The 24,459-nt window shown below is 41.0% G+C and overlaps 1 protein-coding gene and 2 long non-coding RNA genes across 8 annotated transcripts in view; 2 read left to right on the top strand and 1 right to left on the bottom strand.

Moving 5' to 3' along the window:
* Positions 1–1,657: 1,657 nt before the first annotated feature.
* Positions 1,658–24,459, bottom strand: part of LOC147019997 (copine-2-like) — a 59,211-nt gene continuing 36,409 nt past the window's right edge. The window contains exons 12-16 of one of the 2 annotated variants that reach the window (XM_085894909.1): positions 22,495–22,549; positions 20,886–20,937; positions 17,054–17,187; positions 9,053–9,289; positions 1,658–2,882 (exon numbers count right to left, since the gene is read on the bottom strand). In XM_085894909.1, coding sequence (XP_085751035.1) covers positions 2,766–2,882; positions 9,053–9,289; positions 17,054–17,187; positions 20,886–20,937; positions 22,495–22,549 — 595 coding nt within the window. In that variant the 3' untranslated portion in view covers positions 1,658–2,765. Of the gene's footprint in view, positions 2,892–9,052; positions 9,290–17,053; positions 17,188–20,885; positions 20,938–22,494; positions 22,550–24,459 lie in introns of both variants that reach the window. The other variant, XM_085894908.1, reaches the window with a different exon arrangement.
* LOC147019999 (uncharacterized) lies at positions 3,755–12,635 on the top strand. Its single transcript, XR_015061599.1, has 3 exons — positions 3,755–7,560; positions 9,060–9,326; positions 9,735–12,635. It is a non-coding gene; the product is annotated as an uncharacterized LOC147019999 (long non-coding RNA).
* The window catches only part of LOC147019998 (uncharacterized), a 35,906-nt gene continuing 24,948 nt past the window's right edge, over positions 13,502–24,459 (top strand). For 2 of the 5 annotated variants that reach the window (XR_015061598.1, XR_015061594.1), the window contains exons 1-2: positions 13,502–16,591; positions 16,747–18,115. This is a non-coding gene — a long non-coding RNA (uncharacterized LOC147019998). Of the gene's footprint in view, positions 18,116–24,459 lie in introns of all 5 variants that reach the window. The other 3 variants (XR_015061596.1, XR_015061595.1, XR_015061597.1) reach the window with 3 other exon arrangements.

The raw sequence follows: 24,459 nt of genomic DNA, 5'->3' as shown, positions 1-24,459 counted from the left end.
TTAATGGTCTAGTTGTAAAGGTCAAAGGTCGAAGGGTTCTAAATGGTGTAATTTAAGGTCAAAATGGTTGGAATTATCTAAAGGGATTACAAGGAATTAAAAGGTGTGAAGGTTTAAAGGGTAGAAAGGAGTCGAAAGTGTCTTCACAGTTCTAAAGGGTCTTAGATGTTGAGAGTGTCTCAAAGGGTGTTAGGGTTCAAATGGTTTGAAAAGTTCTTGAGGGTTTTAGGGGTCTTCGGGTCTTTGCAGTCTTCATGAATCTCAGGGTTGTAAAGGGTCTAATGTAATGAATACACATACTCCCATTATGTGTGGATGGACAAATAAAGAAGAAGAAGAAGATGTCATGCAGAGCATGATACTTGCAAAATCCATAAACAAATTTCACCTCAAATAATTGGCTAGTTGAATTAATTGATCTGAAATATAAATCCTCTTCAAATTTCAAGTCAATCTGATGAAAATTGAGGATTTTAGAAATACCACCTTAATTGTTGACCTCAAAAATAATTGGCTGGTTGAATTAATTGACCTGAAATATAAATCGCCTTCAAATTTCAAGTCAATCGGATGAAAATTTAGAAATCTCACCTAAGTTGTTCACCTTTGGCCTATTTGACCTCAAAAACAAGAGGCTTCTTCCTTTTGACAAACACAACCATGTAGTGAAGTTTCTTGAAGATCGATTTAAAATTGTGACCTGTAGGTGACAAACAGACAGACGGAGGAACAAAACCGACTGACCGATATACTTGAAAAATCTTCGAGTTTGCAACAAACACACAGACCTAAGTCAATGATTATCTTCTCCTCTGGAGAGGGTTATAAGAATAATATGACCGAGTTTAAAGCATCATTGGCGAAGCGAGTGTGAAAATGGATAATTAAGGCGAAAAGGACTTTTATTACAAACGGAACTCAATTATGTAGAATGGTGTGCACATGATGATTCCTGGCCTCCCCAACCAACCACAAATCCCACCCATCCCCATCCCTCCAGGCGCTAACATAAGGAGCGGGTTTTTCTATTGAAGCAACAATCAAAAAAGCCCACATTTATTTTTCAATAAGGTGGGTCGCAAACAGCTCAGGATTGAGACTTTAGTCAACCATCAAGAAGTTTGATGTTTAACGTTAAAACAAAAATTAACCAGGGAGTGCATCTATGGCAATAGGAATAATAGCCTCATTTACTTGTTTGAGGTCATACAGGATTGTATGTGGATCCTTTGTATATCAATTTACATTCTGCCTATGGAATATAAATACTTAAATGCAATTGGTTCAACTCCCGACAAATAATTCACCTTTGAACGCGATGCGGAATGGCCGAGACTTAAGCCAAGCTCTGTCCCTTTCCCCGCCGAGGGAATGCTCGATCGGCCAAATCGGCGTTATTTTTTTTTTGGTTTAATTTTAATTTGATTAAGAATTGCAATTTTTTATTGTGACGTTGACCTAGCGTGTGTTACAATATAATGTGGAAGAGCAAATGTCGAGGCAATTGGCCCAGGGATATGGAATTGTATAAAAAAAAACCCCAAAAAAACCCCCAAAAAAACCACGCAACACAACTTGTTCGTGTGCTTGCATGCGTATCAGGGATAATAGAAATTGAACTTCCCATGTAACATGTGAATACATGAAGTCCAGCAAGACGGCTTGGAGCATGTAATCATGTGCATAGTTTGCTTCATGTACATCGCACAAGAACATACTTTATTCTTGACACAACAACTAGGCTGGTCTAACAGTTTGAGGTCTTCCGATGGTTGAGGTTGTCCTCGGGTTCTCAGTCGTTTTGTTTCAACATTGACGATGAACTTCAAATGTATAAATTCATGTAAAGAATGGTTTGTTCAATCAAGGGAAAAATATGATTAATTGGACGTTGGTGGTTTTCTAGCAATAACTCTTTTGTTTTTTCTTAACAATAATATCAGCTTGTTTAAAGAACAAGATCACAGGCATTTTAAACTGCAAAAAAGATTAATCCAAGAGAAACTATCTCATACAAAGTCACAGTGCAAAAACAGCCACAATTCCACATTGACAAAAACCATGATTCTTCCTTTTTTTTTTTGTTGATGAAACACTGTACGCAGTTTATCACTGAACAGTTTTCTGCTCAATCTTGAAACATTTGGGATTGAATTAACATTTATAATGAATGAAATACCAACTTCGAAAACAATGGAATGGTAAGTTTGTCTTGACGAGTTAATTCCACACACCAGACAAGCAGAGATGTCCACAAGGTGTTACCATGAGGCCACCATCTCAAAAGGGGGCACTGTGCAAATGCTCACGGATTTTCACAAGTTCACAATGACACTACATGGACAGCACTTTCTTAACGGCTTCATCGGCAGGACAAGATGGTCAATATGAAACCTGGGGAATAAAACTGTGACTTGAAGCCAAAAGACATCACGGCTACAAAAGTGCTGAAATTGAGAAAAAATAAAATAAATAACTTTACTGGCAAAGATAGAAAGAAGAAAAGTAGAAATAGAAGTTAGAAAAAGATGCTTTCTGACAACTACTCCGTAGATGGGCCACTTGTGTAGAAGTAAGCTTTGGTGGCTCTGTATTGGCTGGTGCTCAGTGCCTGACAAAACCAGCAGCCCTGTGTCGTGTTCGGATCCCTTGCATCACGAGTTGAGCCATTGGAGAACTCTCAATGAAGCAAATGCCCATCTTCCGGGCTGTCGTCCAAGTCTCAGAGCAATTAGTGGTCAGGCCTCCAATTCGGGAATGCTTCACTAAGTGGCCGCATTTTGCTGGAGACCAGAGGCAAGATGAGGAGCGAGGTTTCTCTGACGGAAATAGCTCACAACCTGTTCAGGCAGTTCAGCCAGGATGCTCTTGGCAAGCTCTGCCTTGGGTGCCTTGCGGAAAGGGAACAATTGGATAGATCAAAGCCAAACAGTTAAAGGACAACAAGATACTTCCATGTTACCCTGCCTTATGAGATCACCGCGTCATTTCTTTCAACAAGGTTCGTTCTCGTGAAATGTTTGGTAGCTGTATGCTTAGCAACATCATCTGGCAACTGATGATTAAATAATGCACATCCTCTGGATTGCGGACATGGAGAAATGCCTGTACTCTTGCCATTGTTTGCGAAGGCAAAGACAATGCTGGAAGTGCCCTTAGGACACAGTTCAAATATAATTTGTAGTTTAGAACTCGGAAAGGAGTTAGAAATTCTGGAAATTAATCAGACTTGGAGCAGAGTCTGTGGAATCGTGCCCTACCAAGAAAAACTTAGGTTGGACAGCAGCAGCTTCTTTAGTATGTAGCACATGGCTGCGAGTCGTGTCTGGTGATGTGGCTGTGCTGCTAACACATTGCCCTCTGTAGGTTAGAACAGGAATTTGGCCAAGGTATCGGCAATAGGTTACCTACTCTTCGAGAAGGATACTGTGGGATCTTTAACGTCCATCAACGACTGCTGATAGACGAGACACCCAATTTTAGTGTCCACCAAAGGGCCGGCAGTCGCCACACATTGTCTCACCTGGTGAGGCACCAGGATGGCATTTTAAAGCTGGCCTTATATTCAAACCCTGGCTCGATGGCTTAGAAGCCATCGTACCAGCTCCTGGTCTCGTAGAGTTCTCATCTGAACCCCTAGTTCATCATATTAGGAACCTAGGTTTAAATCCTATATACCATATGTTGTTGCCATTGTCCACTATTATCCTTGTAATTCATGTAGAAATATGATAAATGCAGCGATTGTGCTTTTGTGCTTTTGTCCTGTATGTGATTTACATAAAAGATCCTCCATGAGCCGTATATAACTTTAAAAAAAAGTAATCTTTATGTGAGTGCATTAGACTCTAATTCTAATCCGCACAAATTTTAATACAGTTATCTCAATGGGGTTCTGTGCTGAGAGGATGGCCTTGACTCTGGGGGTACGCACACTCGCCTCTCAGCTGTTTAGCTTGGGTTTGAATCGTGACCCAGCTATAAACTGTCATCCTGGTGTTTCACAGGCAGCGCTATTCATCAATGTGTGCCGTCTCTCGGATGGAAGTTAAACGGTCTGTCAGCATTAGTTGGTGGAAGTTAAAGACACCACGGTGTCCTTCGTGAAGCGTAGGTGAGCTATCACTGGCACCCTGAACAAATTCCAAATTTCTGCCCGAACCAGCAGAGGGCATTACAAAGAATGGGGTTCTACATAGACCTTCCTCAAAAATTCAAAGACCTTTTTTAAGATAAACCTTTTTTTTTTTTTTTTTTTACAAGTTGGGACTACCACCCATATTGTATTGTACAAGACAATTAAAACCTGCCATCCATTTGATTATACAACTCAACTGTACATTCAAATTGGTGAGAGCTCGGAGCTTTGAGTAACTCAAGATGATGATGGGCATATGAACACGAAATTGAACAGAATAAAATGACAAAAGATTTGTTTACATTCAAAAATAGTGCTGATGCATTTGTAGAGATATAGGAGGATGGTGATTCTGGGAAATTCTACAGTGAACTAATCCATTTCTCAGCCACTCTCATCTCCAGTGTGCAAAGCCTTCATCTGCAAAGACATGGAGTATCACTGTCCTCTGTGGGTTGGCTCTGCCATGCGCCCCAGGCAGACAGTAAAATACAAGGCACTGAAACTCATTGGAATTATTCAACAGGAGGCTGAGGTACAAGGCTCAGCCTCTTTCCTGTTCAGGGTGTTCAGGGTGCCGGCAACAGGAGGCTGAGGGACGGCAAACATATTGATGAATCACCCTGCTTGTGAAACACAGGGATGATAGTTTTTATAGCTGGCCCGAGATTCAAACCCAGGCTAGCCAGCGCGTTGGTAAGTGTGTGTACCTCTAGGCCATTTGTGCCTTCCAAGCCCTACCAGGCCACCCTCTTTCAGCAAGCAACCCAAATCTGATTGGTCTCCCAAAATCAAGGCTAACTGCTCATCACCAGTCTTTTGTCCTGTTCTTCTCTCGACTGTGGAATCGTCTCCCTCAGTGTCCTATCATGTTGTTCGCTCCAATCCTTTAAAATGGTGAACCGTTGTGTCATTTATTTAATTTTTTGTATATAAAGTCGAGGCTCGTGGAAGAGCTAGAACGTACAACGGATTCGGACGCAATAGGACATTATCCCTTTTTCCTATTGTATTCCACCTGACCTGTCCAATTCTGTCCTGTCCAGCCAAGCCTTTTCCATGTTTACCTTCTTTGTCAGCTTTTCCCGTGTGCTTGCATGTTTCATGTCTACTCAGCCCACTTTGTTCCTATGTCCTGTCTACATGTCCATACTTATGCTGTTTGTGTGTTGTTTCCTCCCCCGATTCAGATACCAACCTCCTCCACTGTGTCAATGTCGATCCCTTGTAATTCAGCTCATTCATGATCCTCAATGTCAGTTCAATCCATGTACGTATGGGTCCATAGGCAGGATGCTTTGAGCAGTTTCTAAATGATAGATGCCAGTATTTTATTTTTTAGCCAGAATTGTTTTTTTGTTTTTTTCATGAAGGTGGTTACACGTGACATCTTAAAGCTGTTTCATTTTCAAATAGCAATGTAAACTAGAAAGCATCTCAAAATGCAAAGTCCGTCCGCATCTACTTTGTACTCAAACTCAACTTGTGTTGTATTTGTCATAAGTTTAGATAAATTTCAGTTTGAAAAAAAGAGAATGAAATTTTGATTTTTCTCTAAAACTGTTCATCAGCATTGTTTATTACAACCTCATCAAAATAAACTTTTATAGGTTAAAATTTGGTTTGAGTATGTATTACAAGGAATAATAGATGAGACGGGGGGAGAGAAAGAGAAGAGATACAGGTCGAGAGATCTTTAGAGGCAAAGGTGGACAGCCCACGGTCCACAAAACTCCACATTCACACTGCGGGCATCATCAGTCGAGACTGCAGCTCATTCTAATTCCCCCTCCCCCTCAATGGTAAATTATTCCTGAGTTAATCCCCTCTAATGTTCAGTTATATCTGCCCCTAATTATAGGTCAATGGCTCCCCACTTATTTAATTTATCTATGCAAATTACAGCTTTTCCATTCAAGCCTTCTTCATATTTTGATTGTGAAATCATAAACCTATTCAGTGAAATCGAGCCATGAAGTTGTTTTTTTTCTTCTTATTATTCTTTTTTGCATTCAACAAATGAAACCAGCACTCTGAGGTTTGATCGTAGGGTCCTTGGTGACGGAGGACAGTGAGCGTGATAAACGTTCTTTGCATTTATCGAAAGAGCCCAGAACAGTTTTAATCATTTTGCCTGCCGAGAAACGATGAAACAGTTTGCAGGGAGAGACCGATTGGCTTTCCTTCCCCCGAGCAACCACATTCCCGGAACTCGTCTCCAGGGTGAAAAAGCCCATGGTCTTGTGCTTGAAAGCGTTACTGCCGAGCTAATAAGGGCAATTTATAGTTGCTATGACTTTGCACTTTCACATTTTGACCTAATTTATATCATTATTTTCTCATTATTCTCATCATAATGGTTTGCTGAAAATTTGATGGCAAAGGTGACAAAAGCACACACACAGACACACACTGCACATGGGGATTGGCTAACCAGGGTGTCTAGCCTGGAGCAATCGCACTTGGTTTTAACCAATATGGTGGAAGAGCATGTTTAACCTTCGTTTACTATTGAACTCCACAGAAATGAACCACATGCATTATCGGGTGAACCATCATCTCCACGATCATCCACTCAAATTTGACCTTCGATACATTTCACATAAAATGTATCAGGACGCCATAGAGTATATGAGGTCTGGCGAGGAGTGATGTAAGCGACATTTTTTTAATGATATGATGATGATAGGCTCGGATGATAGGGGAAGGGTTAAAATAGTGCTATATGGCATTAACTCCAAAATGGCTGATTTGGCCCTTACATCACTCCTCCTCGCGGCACCTGATATACAAGGGACCAATACCATTGAAACAACTGAAACGTTCGCAAACGTGGGAATGTGGAGTGATTGAAGGTATCATTGATTACAATTCCATGGTACCAGTCCCTCATACATGCTCTCTTCAAACATAAATGCAGAATCTTTTTAAGTCCCCACTAAATTACAGCTCGGTGTAATTGAATTCATCCTCAGAAATGAGGATGAATTTTATGATACTATGGTGGAGGTAGCGCTTTGCTCTAAATGCAATTCATGTGTTTACATCTTGATATAAAACAGATTCAAAATGTTCTTTCATCAGAAGTGTCATGTGCGATCATTTTTCCGAAAACGGTTTCAGCCATACATTAAAATACTGGCACTCGATGGGATGGAAACTGCTCAAAACCTCCTGCCTCGTTTTTTTCCTCGTTTCTTTGAGCAGGTTATATACCGTAATAGAATATACTGTACTGTATAATACTGAGCTGTGCTGAAAGTGCAAAAAGAAGTAAAGTGAATCTCTGTTAATGGACAGGAAATGAGTTTAGTACTGGTCTTCATTATGGAAATGTTCCTTGCAGCTGTCTCTCCATTTCCATCCTCCATAACAACTTGATCACAGTCTACATCAAGTCAGTATAAGCATAATCTTTGCAGGTAAACTAATCTCTTTTTATTTGAATACTATTGTGTGTTCGTATGTCGCGATTATTCACATGAGTTCCTAAAATATCCGAGCAGCACTCGTTGTAAGGCTGGCAGGATAGTCTATGACCTAGACTAGGAAATACGAACTTGCCTCTGCACTGTCTAGCCTGGCCGAGATTCAAACCCAGGCTAGAAACTATGATCCAGGTGTTTCACAGGCAGGGAGAAGTCAATCAATGTGTGTGCCATCTCTCGGATGGACGTTACACTTGGCATCCCGTTTTTGTGCAATTCGATGGTAGACATTAAAGATCCTAGCCTGATGTTGGCTTACTGGCTAGGGTGGTTGGCTTAGGACCTTAGGGCCCTGAGTTTGAGCCTTGTTGGCTGCTGAATTAACACCAGATGGGGTTGACAGCCTGTCATCCTTCTGAGGTTGGCGAAATGAGTACCAGCATACCGGTAGAGGGCCACAGCATCAGCAGCACACCCGTGCTTCCAATAAATGATAGCTACCCTGGCAGCCAAGCTGCCATATGCAAGAACAGATTAAAGATTCTGCAGTGTCCTTCTCAAAGAGTCAGCCAGTTATTGCCAGCACCCTGAACAAAGTACAAATTCCTTCTCTTAACCTAAAGGGGGCACTGCATCAGCAACATAGCCACACCTGCCACACCCGCAACCATGGGCTGCATACCAAAGAGGAATACACAGTCGTCGCAATAGCTCCAAAAACAAAATAAATAAATAATAAGCATCGCTAATTCAAATTCTCTTTGAAAACATCATATTAAAATTTAGCGTATTTGTTTGTTTGTTCTCTTATAGACTCGAAAACGTCTGGCTGATCTCCACCAAATTTTGCATACATAGTGGGGGTACCCAGGGTCAGATCATGGGTACAAAATAATCCCCCCTCTGCGAGGGTGGGTTGACAACTCACGACTTTTGCCTATGCAAGTGGCACAGATCGCATGTTGTTTGCTGACCCCTGCCGGAGGGAGGGGGTATTACTAAACCCGGGTGCCAAATGAATTTGCCCCACCACCCGTTTTCCCCATCCCAAGCTGTTTAGTTCCTGGAGGAGTGGGTGTTTCTAGTTTCTACAAATTATCGACAATTGAATGGTGTAAAGAGGGTGTTAATTGTGTATATTGGTTCCATTATTTTCATGCTTCCATCATTAGCTATGATCCCAAAGGAAATCAGAGGTCTACTGACCATCATGACTCAAACATAAATTGGTTGTTTATACATCCAGAATATTTAGTCGGGAAAGATTAACCCCTTCAGTTCATTTTATGGTGCTTTTGTAACTTTCACTTGAACTATCTGAGTGGTTTTTCACAAAACTCTTAAATCTTCATTTCCTTCATCACTCATCTATATTGCCCCAAAATCCCCCAAAAATATATATTGGATCCAAAACTGCAAAATATAACTCCATAATATTTATTTATGCCCATTGGTAAAGGTTAACCCCTCACACCCTTGCTCTCACATTGTAGAAGTTTCTAAATGGCACAAACTGCACAATGTCTCGTGAGGCACGTTCCCCGCTGGGTGCTGTGAGCCCATCCTCATCTCCATCCAGCTCCTCCATAGTTGAGAAGTCAGCAGCACCAAGGCCCACGACAATGATGGACAGGGGTAAACGTGCTGCACGCACCACTGCAGTACGTGTAGGTCCTGCATCAGCGAGTACGCCATCCGTCAACAGCAGGAGCACAAAGTAGGCCTGGCGTACAGCATAGTACCCATCAGATTGTGACCAGGTGTGTGTGTGTGTGTGTGTGCGTGCGTGCGTGCGTGCGTGTGTCAGTCATACTAAAACAAGACAATAATCAAGACACCTCACAAATATTTCACATTGATTTCCAGAATCATCACATTTGAATATATCTCATTGTTGCTTTCATTACTTTCTTTCATAAGAACATGCATTTTTGATTTAATTTTTGGATCTCCTCTGATAGAAAAACTTAAAAGGACTCATGAGTTTTAATCTGTGCAAGTGTAAAATAAGCAAATTTACCAACATTTGAGAGATTCTCAGAGATGAAACAACACATTACATTTCACTGATCAAATTAACAAAACGATCTTTACTTACCTATTTACTGTCATTGCAGAAAACTCATGATGTTATTTGAATGTTCCCACCTGTCTACACCTCCTTCCAGGGTTTCAAGACAGCTGTTCACCACTGCCTCAGGTCATCCCCCATCCATACTCATGATCTCTTCTACCCCAAATGACCCCATTCCCAAGCACTCCCTTTTCCCAGGTTGTTGTGATTTTTTCCCCCCTAATCCTTCAACTCTTTTCGTTTGTTAGTTGTTGGTCGGTTTTGTTCCTTTTGAACATTGAACATCGGAAGGACTCCCCATGCAGAATATTTTATTGCTAACACTCGTCATGGGTCGCATGGTATGGCAGCCATATCGGATTAAAGGGAAAAAAATGGACATCATTTTCTCCAAAACCGCTTGACGGAAAAAGTTGAAACTTGGCATGTCATCAACTCCCCATGGAGTATATCGGGTGATAATGATGGCATCACTGGTGAAGTGGTATTCCAGCCATAATTGGTTGAATTGAAATCCCCTGAAAAATCTGAAACTTCATGACTTCTGAACTATGATCCGATGTGAGTGAATAATTAAATTTATGAATAATTAAATCTGCATCACCATTAGATTCGCCAAAAGGATTACTCTTTTATACAAATGAGATCCTAATGGCATTCTATGGATGGGAATGAAAGGTTTGGTTACACTTGTCCATGATAATGGCCTCTACATCCATTAATCCATGTCTGCAAATATGTCCATATCTGTTGCATTTATTTACACCAATGAGGCGGATATAAAATATAAGAAGGGGGACAGGTGGGTGGTTGGATTGATAGAGTTATTTGGTACAGTATGAATGGATATAGGGCTTGAAGGCTTCCGATTACTTATTACACGCTCGCTCACACATGATACCAATCAAATTGCAAGCATATAGTTTCCTTTGGTCTCCAAGTTCAAGAACGCCATTGTGAAGTATTATATATATATATATATATATATATATATATATATATATATATATATATATATATATATATATATATATATATATATATATATATATATATATATTTCCTCTTCTTTTGCCTTTTCCCTCCCCCCCGAGAAAAAGGGGGGTGGTCAGACCCACAGCTCCCCCTACCCAGAGCTACATATGCACAATGTTTGTCAATGTGTGTGCTTAATTGTCTGTTGACACTTGTTCATGAACTTAGTGGTAGACTCACTGACTGTGCCCTGTGCACTCTTTGCCAACATTGAATGCATGGCATCGCATAAAGTGTCAAATACATTGTAAGCACCACAAACGCCTGGCTAGAATAAAGTTATGCATAAATAAGAAATGAATAAAAATTTTAAGCAATGTAAGAATTATAGAAACCTCTTTCCATCCTCAAAAAGATCTGAGGTCTCCTTTATATTCATGTTCATGTTCATGTTCATGTTCATTAAAATAAAATAAAAGGCCTCTGAACAAGCACAAAATGGATGTTGGAGTGTCACAGTCATTGCAGTGTCACATCTATAGTGTTCAAGTATATAATTCAATTTAAATAAAAGAAAGATTGCAAAAGTTGCATAAATAAATAAATTCTGGATTTTACTGCCATTGACACAGTCTTTTACACCACCCTATCTAACACGTTACATTAATTATTCAAGCCTGTTGTTTGTGTCCTTTATGATGTCCTTAAAAACACAAAGTTTCCTGTTTGGAATGATTTTCAATTTTGTTTGAATGCCAGACAGGCAGACAGAGTAAAAAAAAAAATAATTTAATCGCACCCATTTTCGAAGGAGTTCATTTAGCATTTTTAATATGAAATGGGCAAAGCCTAGAAACGAACAAAACACATGAGAATTACTCTTTTGGAACCCTCTGGAATTGCCCCTTAGAAGCCACTAGAACCATATGGAATTACCCTTTAGAACTCTCTGGAATTACCCTTTAGAACCCCCTAGAATTACCCTTTAGAACCCTCTATAATTATCCTTTAGAACCCCATGGAACCATTCAGAATTACCCTTTAGAACCCTCCAGAATTACCCTTTAGAACCATTTAGAACTACCCTTGAGAATCATTTGGTATTATCCTTTAGAACTCTTGAGAATTACCCTTTAGAACCCTCAATAATTACCCATTAGACACCTCTAGAATTACCCTTAAGAACCCTCTCGAATTGCTCTTTACAACCCATTGGAATTGCCCTTTAGAACCATTTAGAATTGCTCTTTTCAAGCCATTGGAATTACCCTTTAAAAACATTTAGAATTACCCTTTAGAGCCTCCGAGAATTATCCTTTAGAACCCTCTAGAATTACCCTTTAGAACCCTTTAGAAAATACCCTTTGGAACCCATTCGAATTACCCTTTAGAACTCTTTAGAATTAAACAGTGTGAGGAAGGTTCTTCTTCTTCATTATTAACGGCCGGATGGACGAATGGATGGAAGGAAGGACATAGCCAAATAATGAAGCGGCTTCACCGTGTGGAAGAAATAAAATTAATTATATTCATGTATTCTCAATTTTGTCACAACTGTTTTCAACAGTATAGAATAAGGTGTTACTTTTGTACTGGAATCAAATTGACTGTCAAAAAATCTCTTTTTACAGTCTTGATCTCCATAGTGATGTAGATTAAATACAAGCAAGATAAATGGTATCTCACTGCATCTTATGTGCTTCATCTCATTGAAATATATATATATATATATATATATATATATATATATATATATATATATATATATATATATATATCCAAATTCGTATTTCCAATATTTAAATGAAACTGCTCTGCTGCTCAAGAGAAGGTCGCTTTGCTGCTGGCACCCATTGTCTGATGGTAATTAAATAACTCCCTGAAGGCGATTGCAAAAGATGCCTTGTTGTCCAAGGACAATTATATGACAGCATAAAACAGAATGTTGTATTTTGAGAATCTGGTTACTCGATGGTGAACAGAAGGTATGATCAAAGTAATGGACTTGTGTTTCCATTCACTCGGCCTCCTCATATTTTGTCTCAACTTTGTTGTCCCCCTCTCCTTCTCATGGCTGGCCTCGTATTCCCATACTGCAAATCATGACCTGAGCGTGTCTATCCCCCATTCCCTCCCAAAGTGGCCATGTCTGCAGTTCCCTTTCTAATGCTTGTCGGCTCCCCCCTCCATTCACCCTTGCCATATGTTTAGCTCTCCCATGTCTTTTGCTGTCCAGAATAGTATATAGGCAATTGCTCTGTGCATTTTGAGTAGAAAGAGGATCGTGTTTGTTATTGCTTGTCTTGTTTATCCTTTTTCCTGTATGCATGTTTGTTGTTATTTGTTATTTGATGTGTACTGTTAATAAATGGTTTCAGACTCCAAAAGAGAATAACTGAATTTCTTCCATAATCACTTAAAAATTATCTCAATTCTCTCTGTGCATGTGTGATCAAGACAAATTCAGAGCCAAGGTCCTGTAAAATGGCAGGTTTGTTTTCCTATTCATGTTACAAATATAACATTGAATTTAAATAAGTTGTTCCTTGATCATAAACTAACGTTTACAGACAGACAGACATGAAAAATCACTCATAGCGCGACACTTGGCAAAACAACACAAAGTAGAACGGCACTCGGCAAAGCACACACCTCTGCCAGGTGGAACAGTTCATGTTTTGTATCGCACTGATGGGCTGGATCTGAACCAAAATCCAATCCGCTAGTTCTTGTCACCAATTCAACTCATACACCTTGTTTTGTCAGAACTCGTCCACAACTTCTTGAGATATCATATACAGTATATATATATATATATATATATATATATATATATATATATATATATATAGTTTTTGGTCCTCTCTCAATTTTAGAAAACAGGTCTGTTGACCTTTTGACCTCAAAAATAATTGGTGGTTGAATTAATTGAACTGATATACAAATCCTGTTCAAATTTCAAGTCGATCATATGAAAATTGAGGATTTTAGAAAGTGCACCTAAATTGTTGACCTTTTAGCATTTGCTAACCTGAAAAATAAATGGTATTTGTATTCAGTCATCTGATGTGAAAATCTTATTCAAATTTCAAGTCAATTGGATGAAAATTGACAATTTTAGAAATTTGGCCTATGTTGACCTTTTGGTCAATGTTGACCTCAAACATTGTTGGTGGTTGAATTCACTGTCCTAAAATGCAAATCTTCTTCAGATGTGAAGTCGATCGGATGAAAATTGAGGATTCTAGAAATTTGAAAAAGTTGTTGACCTTTGGCCAATGATGATCTTTTGACCTCAAATAAAGAGGATTCTGTCAGACCACCGACTACACCATTTGGTGAAGTTTCGTGAAGATCATTTTAAAATTGTAACCTGTAGGCGATTTTAAAAGTGAGTGGACAGACAAACAAATGGAAGCGATCAACATACTAGTCAAAGAAATTAATATTTTTACCAAGTAACAAACAGACAGGTGGACAGACATGAACCAATTGGCTAACCCTGCTTTTTGTTTCGCATACGCGAAGTAATGTATAATGTGAATTCACGCAAAGAAAGTGGGTGGCCAAAATCGAAGTAAAGTTGGAGCTCGGTTGGGGTATTTATTTTTTGGCAGTCCACCATTTGAATACAATTAAAACACAAGTGAAGTGGCCAAATGTTCGTGTCGGGAAAAATAATAAAATATATGCATTAAAAATAAATAAATATTGAAACGATATGTTCTCTGCTCTGACAACTTCAAATTAATCCACCCCTCACCCTCACCCTTCCCCATGGCTACTCCCCATATGCTAACTGTTCTGGAGTGTTGCACCAAGCAAGTGGCACATGGATTGGACTGGTGGTGGAAGGGACTGACAAAGCAATCATAATTGCTTGTTTCATTATGTGACTGATGAATGTGTTTTGGCTGTGCCCCTTTAATCATACCAAGATATGCCATTTGGTGTCTGTCTGACTTTTCTTGACCGCAATACATTCGGTCATGACTTATCCAATCTCAACCAAACTTGACAGAAGGACTAAGGGTCACACGATGGAGGTTGTAGCCACCTCATTTGCCACCCTCTCCAAGGGGCTGTCCTGCCTGGGATGAACTCTGTATTAAGGTGTATAATAGGTTATCATGGTGTTTCATAGGGCAGACATTCTGGATGTAAAATTTATTATCACCACAAACGATTCAGTCAATTCTGCCCAACGTACAATTACATATTTAAACAGCCTCTACCAAACTAAAAGAAATTTGGAGGAAACTCGACATGCTTAAGGCATTCTGTACTTATCGTGTCCTCCGCTCCCTCAGAAGAACGGATCAGAGTTGTTTCAACTTGCTGGGCCTCTATGTAAACGTTTAAATGTGGACCAGTTTTTCAGTTTCCTTCTTCACTGTCTGCAGCAGTTTCATCAAGTCCTCTTTACTTTCTGCCAACAGAGTGGTATCATCAGCAGCATACCTGAGGTTGTTGATACATCTTCCTCTAATCCCGACTCCAGTATCTATGTCATCCAAGTTAATCAGTCAATTCCATCCATTGATAATGGCATAATGTAATAATATTAACAAGGGGGCTGGCAGGATGGCGGAGAGCGATGTACATTGTTTGTCAATGCACGTCCTCGAAGCTGTCTAACCTGGGTTCGAATCATCCCGACCCAACTGTCATCCAGGTGATTTACAGGCAGGATGATTCATCAATGTGTGCCATTTCTCGGATGGATATTAAACTGGTGTCCCGTCTGTCCACATTGGTTGGTGGACTTTAAAGATCCCACGGTGTCCTTCACGAAGAGTAGGTTAGCTGTCGGAGGCACCTTGAACAAATTACAAATTCCTGCCTTAACATTAGTTGAGCATCAGGCCTGTCCAGCCCGTTCGTGAAAGACTTGGGCCAAGCTTTCCCCAGCCAACTCCACAATAACGTGGGAATAATTGTGGCCGTTAAACAACAAGGACATTAACAAACCGCCGTCCACATGGCAAGCACATACACGTGATCCCCTCCTTTCCTAGTATTGTTTAAACTCAGTAATGTACTCCTTATTTGCATGACATTTCGTCTTTATAATTTGCAGTTTTCGTTGAGTTACTGCTGGAAGTGGAAGCTCATAGGTGTGTAATACACTTGCCTTTGAGCTGTCTAGCCAGCTGGATTTGAATCTCAACCAAGCGATAAGCTGTCACCCTGTTACTTCAAGTACAGGGCGATGCATCCTGCCGCTGCCTGTTGCAACCAGTTTCTGTGCACCTAACAGCCACCTGTTCTGTACGTCTAGCAGTCAGTTGCATCGGCGCAGACTGTGTGTTGTAGGGAACCTCGATTTATCCATGATAATAACAATAAATAGAAATAATAGTAATAGTAAGATAGTACTTACATTTGATTGTATGTGATGAAAATGTCTATGAGGAGGTGGATAAGGATTTACCAGCTCTCCCCCCCTCCCCCACCCCCAATCCCAGCTCCTCATCCCCCCAGTTACATCCCCCAGGAATCTGAAAGCTGTGCACCAACTGGCCATTTGTAAACAGCCCTGTTTTGCTGAATGCACCGACACCAGCAGTCATCAGCTAGTAAATACAGTACTGTCGTTCTGGGTGTTGCATTTTCGATGACGCACTGCACTCGTATTCTTCTCGACGTCCTGGTTTTAATGTCACCATTTCTGCACGACAGGCATTGCCCAGCTTGTACCTCAACTGATGCACTACACAATTTCTTCAGTTTGCTTTCTTGTTCTGTTAATTCTTGTAAATTTGTCACTGAACCTGTAAAATCTGCTGCCTGCTATGATTTTTCTCCCCTTGCTGTATTTTTGTTTTTTTTGCTCTGTGGTTATGGTTCAGACGATGATTATTACTTTTCGTATGTGTGTGCGTGTGCGTGCGTGCATTTCACTAACTTACATGTTTCCTCCTTTCCAGATACAGTTTGTAAAACACGAAGTTTTAGGATAGCATATTGAACCAGGTAATTCGGACATATCAATGCGGTCTGTGAAAATATCTGAGTCTGCTTTGTCTAGTCATGTGACTTTCAGCAACTGAATACCTTTGCTTTGAATTTGCCAAGTATTAATTGCATTCTCTCATTTTGAATGGCTTCTTCTTTTTTTTTCTTTACAGGAGGAGGCTCAGGAAAGAGCAAGGTTTGTAGAAATTAAGTTTCCATTAGCCTATGCTATTTTGTTTGAAAAATAGAAGAAGACCCTCAAGCATCAATCATGCATCCACCTTTGTTATGTGGTCACTATGTTGGCAACGGTAGAAAATGCAACCATCAAAAAGAGCCTTCACTGTATTTAGTCGTAGTAGTAGTAATCTCCAGTAACAAGAAAGAAATGTGGATTATCAGATGTGCGGTCTATTTACATTTTTTTTTTAAGTGAAACAAAGTTCATATTTCAATGTGAAATGAAAAAGCAGGGCATACCGACGCTGTGGGCTCCTCGCTAGACTCCAGAGCCAGCTCGCCAACACGGTTGATGATCGGTGCAAAGTTTGTTGGGCCACAAAGCCGTACATTCTGCAAGCTGAAGCGATATGCTTCGACAATACCTTCAATTCCTGTAGTGACAAGGCAAGACAATTGTATAATTACAGTAAATTTGGCATGGATGTTATCAGGAGACAGCAACTGTAAAGGTTCAGGTTAAAGAGATTGAGGATCATGTGTTAATTTGTGCAGGATTCAATCGTAATTATTCCATATTATCTGCATTGATGATTGTTTTGTTGAATGTCCTGAGGATGTAATGGAGATAACTTTGCGGATTTTATTTTTTTTTGGGATGCAGAATCAAAATTTGTTGAAGAGCTATTTGTCTGTTGAACAAAATTTGTTGAATTTGAACAGAGAACGGACCAGGACATAACAATTAAACTAGAACGGCACTCGGTGGAGCGCATACTGTATGCCACCGTGCGAGACAGCTCAACAGCCACCCTGTATGTTTGAAAAGTCTGCTACAGCGTATATTCATAAGTACTCAAGGGACCTCTCTTTGTCTGGCCATCCCCCAGGTAGATGCCTGGCCCATCCCCATCTCCTTGAGATGCCGATCGACCTACTGCACTCATGAGGCACGTGGTTAACCAATTAGCCTCCTCCACTCACGAGGCTCCCTCGCTGAGAGAATCTGGTGAGCAGGATCAGCGTCATGAAAACAAGACATGTCTATACAGCCGCAACTGATGCTCACAGACTGTCCAGGTAACAAATCTCATCTGAGTCTCAGCAAACGCTTGTTGGACACGAGTCGACCAGCGATAGCCGATGAATCTGCGAAGAGACCTGGTACCGAAGGAGTTATGTCTCCATCTCAAATCCTTGGTCAGAGTCCAAGTCTCACATCCTTAGAGCAAAACTGGAAGCACCAAGCTACCAACAGTGCCACACCCCATGATGCAGTGAATCCATGACTTCACAGGCCTGACCCAGACGTCTATTGAGCTCTGGCTCACAACATGCGGAGACATGAACATCACTGCAAAGGTAAGTGAATCTCTCTGTGACCTCAACAACCTCACTACAAACAAGACACAGACAAGATGGCATCATCCAAGATGTCACTCAAACCCTGGATCTTAGTTTTGACCCAGGAAACCCATAATAGCAGCCATTCCAACTCATCATTCAGTGCCTCGAGGCTCGTTAACCGGTGTTACCTCAATTATCATTGTAGTCAGCTTATTAGACATAGATACAGCAACTCCTTGGGCATGGTAACCATCAGTGACCAGACCAGTCGTAAGTGTAACCACCTGCCATGATCTTACCACTATCCAGTCACCGAACCCCAGAGTGCTGCATTACTTTTTTTTTATACTTCTTTTTTTTGTATACCTTGTCGAGGCTCGTATGAGAGCTAACACACAACGCACATCAAGGGGGGGGGGGGCATGAGACAAGAGGGGAGGGAGTGAGAAGGACAAAATAGTGGGGAACAGATATTTGGAGATCTGTGGATGGAGAGGGATGGGACGGGGAACATAGGGAATAGAAGATGGACATTACAGGGACTTTCAGGAAAGAAAGCAGGGAATTTGAAGGAGGTGGGCTTGGGTGGATTATCGGGGGTAGAAAAGATTGAGGATTTGGATGAGGGATGATAAGAGGTGGTGGTGAACAGCTGTTTTGAAGGCCTGGAGAGAAGAATGGGAATGAATAGAGTGAGGGAGTTTATTCCAAAGGCGGGAAAAAAGAGGAATGAAAGAGTGAAGGTGAGCAGTGATTCGTGATTTTGGTAGTTTTACCAAGAGGGGGTTGTTGGCGGACCTTGAGCGCCCTGCGGAAATGTGGTTTTGTGGAAATGTCCGACGTGACACTCTTTTCTCTCCTCCACACACCTCACAACCTCCAGCAGCGACTCGACCTTGCGTTCAGCGCGCCCTTTTATCTCCACGGCGCCTCGCCCCTCCCTTTCGCCCCCCTCTTCCAGCACGCGCTGGAAGCTTCCAGAAGCAGGGCGTTTTCCTCGCCGAATCGGGGCCTTTCTTTTGTGTCTCCATAGCTTTTGTCTTTTCCGCACGTGTTTGTCGTTGGGGGGAGGGGTGAGGCTGTCGTCCGTTCTCCCCCGATGAATGCCAGGCTTCTCGCAACCGTGCTGAGGTGGAAATGCGGTGGTGGTGTGGTTGGCGTTATGGTGGCGTGGCTGGCGTTTTGTGGTTGTCTTGATGGGGATGTGGCTGGCGTTTGTGGTGGTCATGAGGGTGGTGTGGCTGGCGTTTGTGGGGGTCGTGAGGTTGGTGTGGTTAAGGTGGTTGTTGTGAAGGCGGCTGTTCGTTGTCCGTGGGGATGTTGGCGGTTGACGAGAAGGTGGTTGTGGTGATCATGGTTGTTGTGGTTGGTGGTGCTTTGTGGTGGTAGTAATGGCGGTTGGTCCAAAATAACGATAGTAAAAGAAAAACGGCTAACTCAAAGATTCACAGCCTGGTTACACGAATAAATCCCTTAGACATCAGTGGGGAAATCTATCTGAACACACACTTATCGATATAACTGATCTAAGGACCTATATGGTGCTCTGCGAATTTCCACAGCCGTAACAATATCATACACATGCCCCTCACTTTGTTTTGTGATTTGATCAAAGATGGCTGACTGGTAGACTGGTGGCCATTTTAGTTAATCATAAATATGTGCTCGCCCTTTAACTACATTCAGCAAAATTACTAAAATAAACAGGGCTATGACATTTCATGTTTTTTGTACGAGTTTATTTTCATTTTATACAAGTTTGTGCTTCTCACTACTCATCCTTTGAGCACCTGGTCTGTTCTGATTATTGGGTAGTCAATCTAGTCTACCCTTATTATCAGTATTTCTGTCGATTTGTCTGTCTGTCTGTCTGTCTGTCTGTCCCTCTGTTCGGCCCAGTGCTCCGTTAATACAATGGCGATTTCGATGAAACTTGGTTGGTAGGTTCATACCATGACCAAGTTGTGTGCAAATGAGAACCGTTGCTATGGACCTTTGAAATTTTCAAAAAAAAATCTCAAAAATGAATTTTTTCGAAAATCAAAAATTGTGCTACGAGCAACTGTGGGCAGTACATTCAGCCATATTGTCAAAAATTTCCAGCCGGATCCTATGAAAACTGTCAGAGAAGATAGACTTTGAATGAACCCTGGTCGAAAACAATAAAAAACGAAGTTCGTTATATCTCAGATACTATGAGTCAGATATACATGAAACTGGTATGGTAGGTTCATGGTATATCCTAGTTATGTGTGAGAAAGAACCGTTGCTATGGACGCTTTTGTTGGCTAGTAACGGCTGAAAAACGACTAAATTTGACTTGATCGAATACCCATGTCTGCCTACCGGCTTGTTTATTTATGAGTGTCTTGTCTCCCTCCTCCCATATACCTTTAAGTAATTTCAATTGAAAAGAAAACATTTTCTTGTTTTCCTGCCTCGCCGCACGAATAGCGCCAATTTTGGCCACGTTTGGGTGATCCTTGGGGATTCTCAGTATCAAGTAAGCACAGTATCTATAAACACCGTTTTGGGAATGTGTGGATGATCTTCGACCATCCGCTCAGAATGGTCTGTATTAACGGACTCTCCAATATGACAGTCATATTTCAATGCTTGGTGTTAATGGTAGTTTTCAACAAAATGTTTGAGGCTCATATGGGTCTTTGTACAATCGATTTTAAATGTGACCCAAACTTTGAAAGCATTATTGTCAGAACCTGTATCATGTTGGACAGCCTAATTTACTTCTCAATAGTTCAAATGCAATGTAGTAACTTTTTACCTTCACAATATGGATTAGCAGGGTTGAAATTCAGGGCAAAATCATGTGAAACCTGTCGAGACAATGATAAAGGTTTATTCCCTTTGAACACACAATATATAATAAATTTTAAAACAAAAATAAACCTGATTTCTGAAGTGAAATACTGGGAAGAATCCCAACATTTAGCAGTGGAGAATTCCTCACATGAAGACCAAGAAGCCATTGCCTTAAGATTGATATTGATCACAAGTATCATTCTGAATTGAAGTTGATATCAATACGGCCATGTATCGAAACATGTGCCAGAAGAAGCCAAACAAAACTTTTTCAATTCTCACCACCAATGACATTCTGACTTCATACAAGCATAAAGGTATTGTGATGTTCGAGTCTTCGAACTGAAGAATTATTCCCAATATTCTTTTTCAATGCTAAAATGAACGTACGAGGGGAGTTCAAAAAATTATATAATAGTATTTTTACATCGACAATATTTTTACATCTTGTATAAATATAATTATTCTAATAATATACACCTGTTTGTTTAAAAAAAACTTTTAAAAACTTGGTGTTTCTTGGAGTACTATGAGTATCTAGTTTATATAATTATTTTGAATGCTCCATTACATTTACCTTGTTGGTTATTCATTACGGCACTTTTGAAATGACGAATTCCCCTGCAGAAACTCCAGGGAGCATTGGTGTTCAGGGCATCATAAAATATATTGTGTGTTGGAGATAAGGATTGTCACTTAAAATGACTTGCAATGCTTCTGAAATAAAGCTGAAAATACTTGGAAAAGTATCTGAGAAAAAGGGCTGTGCCTTTGAAAAACAAAAGACTTGGAGAATTTTCTCAGCTCGCCGAACGGGAAGCTGCTTGTAAACTGCCGCTGATGTGGACCAATGCAAGGCCCGAGTGTAAACCCCTGACAGATCGCGACCGGTGAATGGACTATTTATCTGGATTAGTTGCTTCTGAACACTGATGAGAAGGACATATCTGGAGCTTTTGAATGTGCAGGGTAAGTTTAAAATGATGATATTTACTATAATCATGTTGGAAGGGGAGCTATGGGAGCCGTGAGGGCTGTTATAAATATATTGTTTGTTTGGTTCTGGGGCCACAAGAAAAATTATACTCGATTTTGCATATCTTGTAAGTGTGTGTGTGTGTGTGTGTGTGTGTGTGTGTGTGTGTGTGTGTGTGTGTGTGTGTGTGTGTGTGTGTGTGTGTGTGTGTGTTTTATACATTCACTGTGGCCGCTAATTGTATTAACAGGAAACGCTAGGAAATCAACACCTCTCAGTCTCATCCACGGATATTTCTCGTATTTCCGTGACTGATTTTCATTCAGGAAGAGAACAATTACAGCTAACCATTTGGAAATTGCGACTCTTTCATCTAAATGCTGAAAATTATGTTTAAAAGAAGATTTGAATTACAGATGTTGTGCTAGTAACGGCAGGTTAAATGTGCTTGGTGAGCAGAATGGAGTCAATGGAAACACACACACACAGCACATGCACAAAAGGCCTCATTTGGCATTCTTACATCATTTCAGAAGTCACCTATAGACCCCTTTATTAATTTTTATTTTTTAACTTAATCTGCCTCGGACATCACCTTCCATTCAGGTGGAAGTCTTGCCCCGAATCCCAGCGCTGGGAAGAGTTTGTCCCTGCAGAAAAACTTGCACAACTTACCATCTCAACTGAACATAAAATCATCCACAATCTGACATATCTTGATAGAAAATTCAACACTTGAACCACAACTTACCATTTATAGCTGTCATTACTACAATCAGCAGTGCTGACAGCATAGCTCAGAGGTTGCATACTCGCCTTTGAGCTGTTTGGTACCCAACCCGACAGGTTAATCAACAGGTAGGGTGTTGCATCAACGGCTGTGCCATCCATGACATGGATATTAAACTGTAGATTCATTGCCGAGGGTGCCAGCACACAATAATGCCCTCTTCACAGGAGATCATTATTTGCCGGCACGATGGCCAAATTCCAAATTCCTGCCCAAACCTACAATTAAGGGGTACTACATCAGCAGCACAAGCACACTCCCAGAAATGTCTCAACCAGAAGTCAGATGCTTATTTAAAATGATTCATGAATTCAGCGAGTAACTACATGAAACAATTGAAAAGTATGAACAACACATTCCAACCTTTGTGATCTATATTAGAAAAGTAGCAAATACAACCCGTCGCTTCGCTGATGGGGACAATGAAAGGGGGGGGGTAGAAAGAGGGAGAGAGAGGAGGCAGATGTAAGGTGAGAGAGGGGGAGGGGAGTCAGAGAGGATGAAGAAGGGGGAGCTTGGGGGAGGTGAGGAGAGTGACACCTCACCAAATGTTGCTATTCACTGTGGGAGGGAGGAGAGAGTGTGTGTGAGAGAGAGAGAGAGAGAGAGAGAGAGAGAGAGAGAGAGAGAGAGAGAGAGAGAGAGAGAGAGAGAGACAGACAGAGAGGTGTGGGAGGAGAGGGCTGTATTTTATAAGTAAGGGGGAAAGAGAAGGGTGGGGTGGGGGGGAGAGAGAAGGCTGAGGGGGGGAGGGGAAAATGACAGGTGAGGGGTGGAGGTGGGGTTAGCAAAGAGAATGATATGTGATGCTTCATGACCAAACACCAAAAAAAACCATCAGAACAGCTGTACACACAATGACACAACAGAGTTTGTAAAGTAATCTGCTGGCACATCTGCAGAAACTTTGATATCCCAGTTCCAGAAAATTTGTGGGAAAATGAACCAAAAGCAATCACTGAAAATATTGAAGTACCAATCACGTACGACCTTATGATCCCATCGAGCATGAACATCAAAAACAAAGCATTGTGACCAGATATCATCCTTTGGTACAGACAGAGAGAGAGAGAGAGGAAGGCATTGCTAATTGAGGTGTTAATACCAGTGATTTTGGACTAATGATACAGAAATCAAGAAAATGACCAAATACCAAAACCTCAAGCATGAAGTGAAAAGATCCTGGAAGCTGAAAAATGCCAAAGTTGTTCCAGTGATGATGAAGACCCTCATGGGAATGATGAAGAAGAACATCACAGAGATATTAAAAACCATTCCTGGGAATATCACTACAAACAAACTACAGTTGGAAGCCGTCCTGGGCTCAGTAACGATCCTGAAGAGAGCCATCGGCACAAAACTTTACAGCTTGGTCCATGAATCGTGACCCCTTACCCAAACGAAGGTGGATACTTTGAGCCCACCCTGGGAGGACTCCATTCCACATTCTGAAACCCACATATGTAGATATCTCCTCTCTTCCTCTCTCTCTCTCTCTCTCTCTCTCTCTCTCTCTCTCTCTCTCTCTCTCTCTCTCTCTCTCTCTCTCTCTCTCTCTCTCTCTCTCTCTCTCTCTCTCTCTCTCTCTCTCTCTCTCTCTCTCTCTCTCTCTCTCTCTCTCTCTCTCTCTCTCTCTCTCTCTCTCTCTCTCTCTCTCTCTCTCTCTCTCTCTCTCTCTCTCTCTCTCTCTCTATATCTCTATCTCTCTATATCTCTCTATATCTCTCTATATCTCTCTATCTCTCTATCTCTCTATCTCTCTATCTCTCT

Source organism: Eptatretus burgeri, chromosome 9 (assembly GCF_056783735.1).
Source record: "Eptatretus burgeri isolate ZD-2024b chromosome 9, Ebu_testis_v1, whole genome shotgun sequence".
Classification (NCBI taxonomy): domain Eukaryota; kingdom Metazoa; phylum Chordata; class Myxini; order Myxiniformes; family Myxinidae; genus Eptatretus; species Eptatretus burgeri.
Note: the sequence above shows the minus strand (reverse complement) of the source record. Positions and strands in the feature narration are given on the sequence as shown.